Raw genomic sequence first — 9,031 nt, forward strand, 5'->3', positions numbered from 1 at the left:
TTATGAAGATGTTCAACAGAGCTACAGTCTCAGAAAAGGTCTCCTGGAGGTTGCACCTCAGCAAAACCCGGTACAGTGCCAGTGCACCACAGCAGCCCTTGAATTCAGGACTTTCGTAGATGAGCGAACCTTTAGGTTTGACCTTCACCTTATTCAGCATGGGGTATGTTGGGGTATGTGGGGAAACTACCCAATTGCTTTTGGATATTCTAATTACGTACATGTATTTAATCAGAAAAAAACAGGTCAGTGTATATACTGGAAGCTAGGATATGAGCTAGGATTAGAATAGGAGCTACATTCTCAGGGCGAAGGCTTGCCTCAGGGTTGACTCGCAAAAGCACCATGCAAAAGTTTGGGCACCCCAAGAGATTTGAGCTCTCTAACAGCTTTTCCCAAGCTCTCAGACCCCAATTCGTTTGTTATGGCTACAAATTATTCACTAGTAAATGCCGGGTGATGCAAATTTGAAAGCATTTATATTACATTTATATTACATTTATAAATACTCTGACTCAGGCTCTAAGTGGCTCACTAGTCTAATGCGCCAACACTATGGCCCAGGGTACAAGTCCTGTCCTGTGGTCTGTCTATGTGCAACAATCTGGTCAAGAATGCGAGTGCGTTTGAGTGACCAGGTAAAGAAACTGCCAATGCCACCCGCATCAGAAAAGAAAACGCTTACTCTTGCTCATCTCAGTTCTCCCGCTGTGTGTACTCTCTTCAGCTGCGCATGTGCCTAAAAGATCATTAGTCTGATAACTGTATGCGCTGAGTCTAGCTGCTGTACATGGGCAGTTGGAGCAGATGGATGTGTTTAAAAACGTTAATTTCCGACCTCCATCTGTTTTGCACAATCAATAAATTATAAACCAACTACTAGTTTACACACAAGGGCTTTAAAAAACAGAGATAGGGTGTTATTAGCAAGCATCAGAGTATTTACAATATTATTGTCATTTTCGAAAAGTTTTACTTCCTGACAAAACATCCAGAACACAGTCTGTTTACACACTGCTTAATAAGTGAGTGAATAAAATGAACTTTGCCTAACCAATGTTTAGTGAGTCAGGAGAGATTTAGGTTTTTATTAAACACGTCCAAATCGCTCAGTACATTTCTGTTACTTTTTTGTGAGTTTTTCGGTCTTCAGTTTTGTCTATAGTAAGTTAAAAGCTGCTCAAGTGGATTGAGGTCATGTAACAGACACCCTGGGCAATTAATGTCCAGCACCTGATCCAATTCAATGCGTGTTAGTTTTGTTAATGGACTAAGACTCTGACAATAGCATGTTCTCCATTCAAATTTAATTCCTCCATCACTAACACACTAACAGTTTGGTTAGGACATGATTACCTAGCAGTCAGATCCACAAATCATGCACATAAGTGTTAATTGACACATGTAGACTAGAATTATAGTAAACTATACATTTCCTAAATACATAAAAATACAATGCAGTTGTTTGGGTGTATATCATCTTTCCTTTACAACAAAAAAATGAACAACAAAATCTGGTCTTAGGGTTTTTTAAATACTTGTTTGCTCCTACCTGCCAAAACGTACTTGAGGTGAACCGGCTAAGCTAAACTGTCCCTCCAGGTATAAGTGTGTGAGTGTATCAGTGTGTGGTATCCTGCCATGGAGCTCCCTGTCCTGGAGGTATTTTTGCTCTGGAGAAAATAATTCCACAAATGATTTTTTTCCTCACTTTTCCCATCTTTCCACCTGTCTACATATTAACACCAAAATCTTCATATTGTTTGATGAAATTGTTATATTGTAATTAAAATATTAATGTAACTAGTTGAACCATGAGATAAGGTGGAAAGGCAAGGGACAGGTGACCAACAAAATATTTATTAAAGAAAGACATTTTATTAGTACAGCATAATTTCCATTATTATGGACAGTGATTTAATAAACATAGCTCAGGAGTAATACCATTTTTTTCTATTGTTTTTTTTTCAGTAAGAAAAAGTATTAAAGGGACCAGTAATCAGATGAATGTAATATTTTTTATCCACTGAAATATAGTTGAATTGATTACTAATAAAATGCAGTTTGATCCTGTAAGTCACAATTATAGACTTACAAGATCAAGGGGCCCATCTCAAATTTGCCCAAGAACACCTGCTGTTCCACAATGCTTCTGGGAAAACGTTCTAAGGACAGATTAGACAAAAGTGGAACATATTTAGATATTGTGTACCTATTTATTTTATTTATTTTCTAATTACTTTAAACAAGTGTACACAGAAGCAGAAAGATGGAATAATGGCTGCATCAATCTTATTATACTTATATTTGTTTTTCCATTTCATGTGTGCAGCTTCAGCCGCCTCAAATTCAGACACATCCACTACAGCCAAATGTCTGTTCATCTGTTCCAGCCTTCAGGGACAACGTATTTCCACTGCCATGGTGGTACACTGAACACTCATCGCGAATTGTTCTTCTCTGGAATCAGATCAATAAACACTTCTTACTTTTCCAGACTGAGCTTTTACTTTAGCGACTGTCTGCATCAATGTATCTACTGCAGCTACAGTATTTAAGCAGATGGGTTAAGGGGAAGAAAGTATTATGCATGAAAAAAATTATAAACTTACGCTGTCAACTTCGGCTTGTTTTGCACAGTCAATGAGTTCTCCACCATTCCCTCTCGTACACACAAGACAGTTAATCCAGGGCTTTATTAAAAAAAAATTAAAAATATTAAATGAATATGGATATAAAAGTTGTAGATGCTGTAAATTCAAAGTGCAATATTTGCACAGTATTTGCATCTTTTGTGATTTTGCAATGCTTGTCATTTCTGTTTCTTGACAAAATATTAAAAACAGTAAACTACAACAGCTTAGAAAAATAAAATCGACTTGCTGATGCCGTTCCAGCCAATAATCACTCAAATTTAAATTGTGTATCAGTAAAGAGGTCATACACACCGTTTTAGGTTTTTGTGTAACACATTCATCTCGATGCCCAAATCCTTTCTGATGGTTTTTTTTGCACGTAGTGACAAATAGACGCACATTCACATACAGTCTATCCTCAGAGAGCTGGTGTTAAAAACAAAAATAAATGAATAGCATCCAAATTAAACAGCAAAATAAGGATTTGGAGGAAGTAGTGTTTGTTTTAGTATTAGTCACAGGTCAAGTGATGAATTTATTAACATAATACTCATAATAGATTTAGTAACTAATCTCAAACACGTGTTTAAAAACAACTATTTTGCAACTTGGTTGCTCTACATCAGAATCTACACGCTCAGAACAGCAGAACAAACACTTACCGTTGGTGTGAACAAGACCTTTTCAAAGGCAACATGATAAGGACCTCCCATTTTTTTATTGGCACTGAGCAGTGCTTTATCAATGTGCGTTCTGTAGTCTTCAGGTAAGCTTCTATAGTTATTCCATCCCTGAGCAGAAAGCTGCAGAATCACAGCTGAAAACAGCAGCAGTTTCAGCGCAGCACACATCTTGCTCGTTTTGTCTGTGGGGACCGAGCAGCTTCTGATGTCTGAACTTAACCCACGTTCACAAACCGTGTGAGAACAGACTGTGAAAGGCAGGCTCTGTTGCTGTCCAATCGCAATGGGTTGGCAGGTACAGACAAAAGCACCCCATTGGCTTATCCTTCCACAAACAGAGTGGGGAAAGGACTCCTGCAACTTTGTACAAATGCAAACTTAGTGAGTGGCCTTCAGAACAGTTCAAACGTAGAACTGCTTTACCAACATCAGCTTTCTGTTTTCAGGCTCTCTCAGCTATTATTAGACAACTATTAGGAGCTAGTATTAGGATAGAAGCTACATTCTTAGGGTTAAGCACGGCCAACATTGATCTTTTAGAAATACTCTGACTCAGGCCTTAAGTGGCTCACCGGTCTAATGTGCCAACACTATTGCCCAGGGTTCTGTCCTGTGGTCTGGTCAAGAATGTGAGTGCGTTTGAGTGACCGGGTAAAAAAACTTGCAATGCCACCCACATCAGAAAAGAAAATGCTCACTCCTGCTCATCTCAGTTCTTTCGCTGTGTGTACTCTCTTCAGCTGCACATGCATCTGATAACTGTATGCGCTGAGTCTAGCTGCTGTACATGAGCAGTTGGATGGAGGGGACGGATGTATTGTATGGATGTGTTTAAAAACTTACATTTCTGACCTCCATCCATTTTGCACAATCAATAAATTATAAACCAATGGCATGGAGTCGATCAGTCTGTGGCACTGCTCAGGTGTTATGAGAGCCCAGGTTGCACTGATAGTGGCCCTCAGCTCTTCTGCATTGTTGGGTCTGGCGTATTGCATCTTCCTCTTCACAATACCCCATAGATTTTCTATGGGGTTAAGGTCAGGCGAGTTTGCTGGCCAATTAAGAACAGGGAAATCATGGTCCTTAGACCAGGTACTGGTAGCTTTGGCACTGTGTGCAGGTGCCAAGTCCTGTTGGAAAATGAAATCTGCATCTCCATAAAGTTGGTCAGCAGCAGGAAGCTAAAGCTCTAAAACTTCCTGGTAGACGGCTGCGTTGACCTTGGACCTCAGAAAACACATTGCACCCCAAACCATCACCGACTATGGAAACTTGACACTGGACCTCAAGCAACGTGGATTCTGTGCATCTCCTCTCTTCCTCCAGACTCTGGGACCTTGATTTCCAAAGGAAATGCACAATTTACTTTCATCAGAGAACATAACTTTGGACCACTCAGCAGCAGTCCAGTCCTTTTTGTCTTAAGCCCAGGTGAGACACTTCTGACGCTGTCTCTTATTCAAGAGTGGATTGACACAATGAATGCGACAGCTTGCATACGTCTGTGCGTGGTGGTTCTTGAAGCACTGACTCCAGCTGCAGTTCACTCTTTGTAAATCTCCCCTAGATTTTGAATGGATTTTGTTTCACAATCATTTCCAGAGTGTGGTTATCCCTATTGCTTGTACACTTTTTTCTACCACATCTTTTCCTTCCCTTTGCCTCTCGCAGCTTGGACACAGAGCTCGGTGAACAGCCAGCCTCTTTAGCAATGACCTTTTGTGTCTTGCCCTTCTTGTGCAAGGTATCAATGGTTGTCTTTTGGACAACTGTCAAGTCAGCAGTCTTCCCTATGATTGTGTAGCCAACAGAACTAGACTGAGAGACAATTTAAAGGCCTTTGCAGGGCTTTTGAGTTAATTAGCAGATTAGAGTGTGGCACCAGGGGTCTTCAACATTGAACCTTTTAACAATATTCTAATTTTCTGAGATACTGAATTTGAGGTTTTCATTAGTTGTCAGTTATAATCATCAAAATTAAAAGAAATAAATACTTGAAATATATCAGTCTGTGTGTAATGAATAAATATAATATACAAGTTTCACATTTTGAATGGAATTACTGAAATAAATAAACTTTTTCATGATATTCTAATTTTATGACCAGCACCTATGTTATCACTGTAACACTAACAGTTAAAGGACATGATTAACTAGCAGTCAGTTCCACAAATCATGCACATAAGTGTTTATTGACACATGTAAACTAGAATTATAGTAAACTATGTATTTCCTAAATATATAAAAAATACAATGCAGTTGTTTGGGTGCTATTATATCATCTTTCCTTTACAACAAAAAAATGAACAACAAAATCTGGTCTTCAATTTTTTTTTAAATACTTGTTCAAGTCAAGTGGGTTTTATTGTCATTTCAACTATATACAGAGTACACAGTAAAACGAAACCATGGTGCAACATAGACACCGTGCATACAGAACACAAGTGCATCACAGTACAAGTGCAGACAGACAACACAACACAGTACACAGTTTCCACCTGTCTACATATTAACACCAAAATCTTCATATTGTTTGATGAAATTGTTATATTGTAATTTAAATATTAATATAACTAGTTGAACCATGAGATAAGGTGGAAAAGCAAGGGACAGGTGACCAACAAAATATTTATTAAAGGAAGATATTTTATTAGCACAGCATATTTCCCATTATTATGGACAGTGATTTAATAAACATAGCTCAGGAGTAATACAGTTTGATCTTCTAAGTCACAATTATAGACTTACAAAACCACGTTATTATAGCGAATCGTTTTATTGAGCACATTGACAGTTCAGGCTAGAAAAGGTGAGTGAACCTCTGTGTTATTGACTTGGTTTTGATTAAGATTCATACGAGCCAACCAAGAAAGGTCCATTATTAGAACAACACTTAACAAGAACAGTGTTCATGAAGGGACATTTGGGGCCCATCCCAAATTTGCCCAGGAACACCTGCTGTTCCACAATGCTTCTGGGAAAACGTTCTAAGGACAGATGAGACAAAAGTGGAACGTATTTATATATAGTGTCCCTATTTATTTTATTTATTTTTAAATTACTTTTACTTAAGTGTACACAGAAGCAGAAGCAGACAGATAGAATAATGGCTGCATCAATCTTATTACACTTATATTTGTTTTTCCATTTTATGTGTGCAGCTTCAGACGTCTCAAATTCAGACACATCCACTACAGCCAAATGTCTGTTCATCTGTTCCAGCCTTCAGGGACAACGCCATTCCAGGGCCATGGTGGTACACTGAACACTCATCGCGAATTGTTCTTCTCTGGAATCAGATCAATAAACACTCTTTACTTATCCAGACTGAGCTTTTACTTTAGCGACTGTCTGCATCACTGTATCTACTGCAGCTACAGTATTTAAGCAGATGGATTGAGGGGAAGAAAGTATTATGCATGAAAAAAATCAAAACTTACGCTGTCGACTTCGGCTTGTTTTGCACAGTCAATGAGTTCTTCACCATTCCCTCTCGTACACACAAGACAGTTAATCCAGGGCTTTATTAAAAAAAAAAAAAGATTAAATGAATATGGATATAACAGTTGTAGATGCTGTAAATTAAAGTGCAATATTTGCACAGTATTTGCATCTTTTGTGATTTTGCAATGCTTGTCATTTCTGTTTCTTGACAAAATATTAAAAACAGTAAACTACAACAGCTTAGAAAAGTGAAATCAAATTGCTGATGCCGTTCCAGCCAATAATTCCAGCCAATAAATTGTGTATAGAAAAGAAAAGTGTAAAGAAGTCATACACACTGTTTTAGGTTTTTGTGCAACACATTCATCTCGATGCCCAAATCCTTTCTGATGGTTTTTTTTGCACGTAGTGACAAATAGACGCACATTCACATACAGTCCATCCTCAGAGAGCTGGTATGAAAAACAAATATAAATGAATAGCATCCAAATTAAACAGGAAAATAAAGACAGTGTTTGTTTTAGTATCAGTCACAGGTCAAGTGATGAATTTATTAACATAATACTCATAATAGATTTAGTAACTAATCTCAAACACGTGTGTTAAAAATAAAAAACTATTTTGCAACTTGGTTGCTCTACATCAGAATCTACACGCTCAGAACCGCAGAACAAACACTTACCGTTGGTGTGAACAAGACCTTTTCAAAGGCAACATGATAAGGACCTCCCATTTTTTTATTGGCACTGAGCAGTGCTTTATCAATGTGCGTTCTGTAGTCTTCAGGTAAGCTTCTATAGTTATTCCATCCCTGAGCAGAAAGCTGCAGAATCACAGCTGAAAACAGCAGCAGTTTCAGCGCAGCACACATCTTGCTCGTTATGTCTGTGGGGACTGAGCAGCTTCTGATGTCTGAACTTAACCCTGCTGTCCAATCGCAATGGGTTGGCAGGTACAGACAAAAGCACCCCATTGGCTTATCCTTCCACAGAGTGGGGAAAGGACTCTTGCAACTTTGTACAAATGCAAACTTAGTGAGTGGCCTTCAGAACAGTTCAAACGTAGAACTGCTTTACCAACATCAGCTTTCTGTTTTCAGGCTCTCTCAGCTATTATTAGACAACTATTAGGAGCTAGTATTAGGATAGGAGCTACATTCTTAGGGTTAAGCACGGCCAACATTGATCTTTTACCAAGGTCTTAGACCTTACTTAGCTATAGCTTGTTCACATTTATCATTTGGAAAGTCCAGGTGATGCAAATTTCAAAGCGTGTCAATTAGCAGCTGCCTGATAGTGAAAATTCAAATAATTGAGGTCTGCAAAACAAGAAAAGTCAAGAGAATGTTTTCAGGCGTCCGTTTGATGTAATCAAAAATGACGAAATTTAACAGTGGTAGTCAAAAAGGCCAGAAAACCACCTCAACTGTCACAGAAAAATAATGAAGATGACAATCCAGTACATGCTGTTAATATTTCTGCTTCTTTTTTAGTGAAAGGACTTTCAGAAGACTCGACAACCTCCTTCCTCTGGAACAGTTTATTCATATTCCAACTAAGCTTCAGCTCAGACCACTGAAATAAGCCAGTTTAATTCAGAGACCGCAAATGTGCTTTAATTTTTTTTTAATTAGCTTCAAAATACAACACTTGTATTTCCAAAGAACCGGACAACCAGAATGCTCAAGTGTTCCTGTTACTTTGGCAAAAGGCTTCTCATGAACCGTTTGATTATGCTACCATAAAGTGACAGCACAACGTACTTTTAACTGATCTACCCCTAACAGAGCACCTGTCCAGCAAAGTGGCATCCAATGCTCCCCTGCTTCCTGAATCACATGGCCAGCAGGGTTAGCCCAAAATGCCACCAGTGATACAGGTAGTTACAAAATTCTTACTAGTAAAAACTCAAATAAAGGACCTCAAATAATTTAATATAGGGTTGCCATGGAGTGGAGCATTTCTGAAGGGCTATTGAGACCACAGACCACATTTAGAGCACAGCCACGGCACTCACTGCTCATTCCTTCATCACATGTACAGCATATGTCCAGATGATTTCTAGAAACCTGACACTGACCGCTCCTGAAAGCATACATTTGGACCAAAGGACTCCCTAAAGTCAGGCACATTTTGACTAGGTTTAGAATTCTACTCACAGTAATAGCACTAAAACATTTAAGCAGTTATTAAATCAAGGTGGAATCTCAGTTGCTCGCTTTCTGGTAAAACAAAAGCTTAATGAGCAATTTCATTTCAGACTAGT

The 9,031-nt window shown here is 38.5% G+C and overlaps 2 protein-coding genes across 2 annotated transcripts; both read right to left on the reverse strand.

Annotated features, from left to right (window-relative positions):
* Positions 1 to 937: 937 nt before the first annotated feature.
* On the reverse strand, positions 938 to 3,509 carry LOC140561698 (cystatin-like protein). The gene is made up of 4 exons (XM_072686932.1): positions 3,299 to 3,509; positions 2,949 to 3,062; positions 2,613 to 2,693; positions 938 to 2,460 (listed from the first exon to the last, which is right to left on the reverse strand). The coding sequence occupies exons 1-4, from the start codon at positions 3,485 to 3,487 to the stop codon at positions 2,350 to 2,352; spliced, it is 495 nt and encodes a 164-aa protein (XP_072543033.1). The 5' UTR covers positions 3,488 to 3,509; the 3' UTR covers positions 938 to 2,349.
* A 2,251-nt stretch (positions 3,510 to 5,760) lies between these two features.
* On the reverse strand, positions 5,761 to 7,702 carry LOC140562494 (cystatin-like protein). The gene is made up of 4 exons (XM_072688194.1): positions 7,449 to 7,702; positions 7,105 to 7,218; positions 6,763 to 6,843; positions 5,761 to 6,611 (listed from the first exon to the last, which is right to left on the reverse strand). Exons 1-4 carry the CDS (start codon positions 7,635 to 7,637, stop codon positions 6,501 to 6,503), a joined length of 495 nt encoding a protein of 164 aa, XP_072544295.1. The 5' UTR covers positions 7,638 to 7,702; the 3' UTR covers positions 5,761 to 6,500.
* Between the last annotated feature and the right edge of the window lie 1,329 nt (positions 7,703 to 9,031).

This window comes from Salminus brasiliensis, chromosome 9 (genome assembly GCF_030463535.1).
Source record: "Salminus brasiliensis chromosome 9, fSalBra1.hap2, whole genome shotgun sequence".
Lineage (NCBI taxonomy): Eukaryota > Metazoa > Chordata > Actinopteri > Characiformes > Bryconidae > Salminus > Salminus brasiliensis.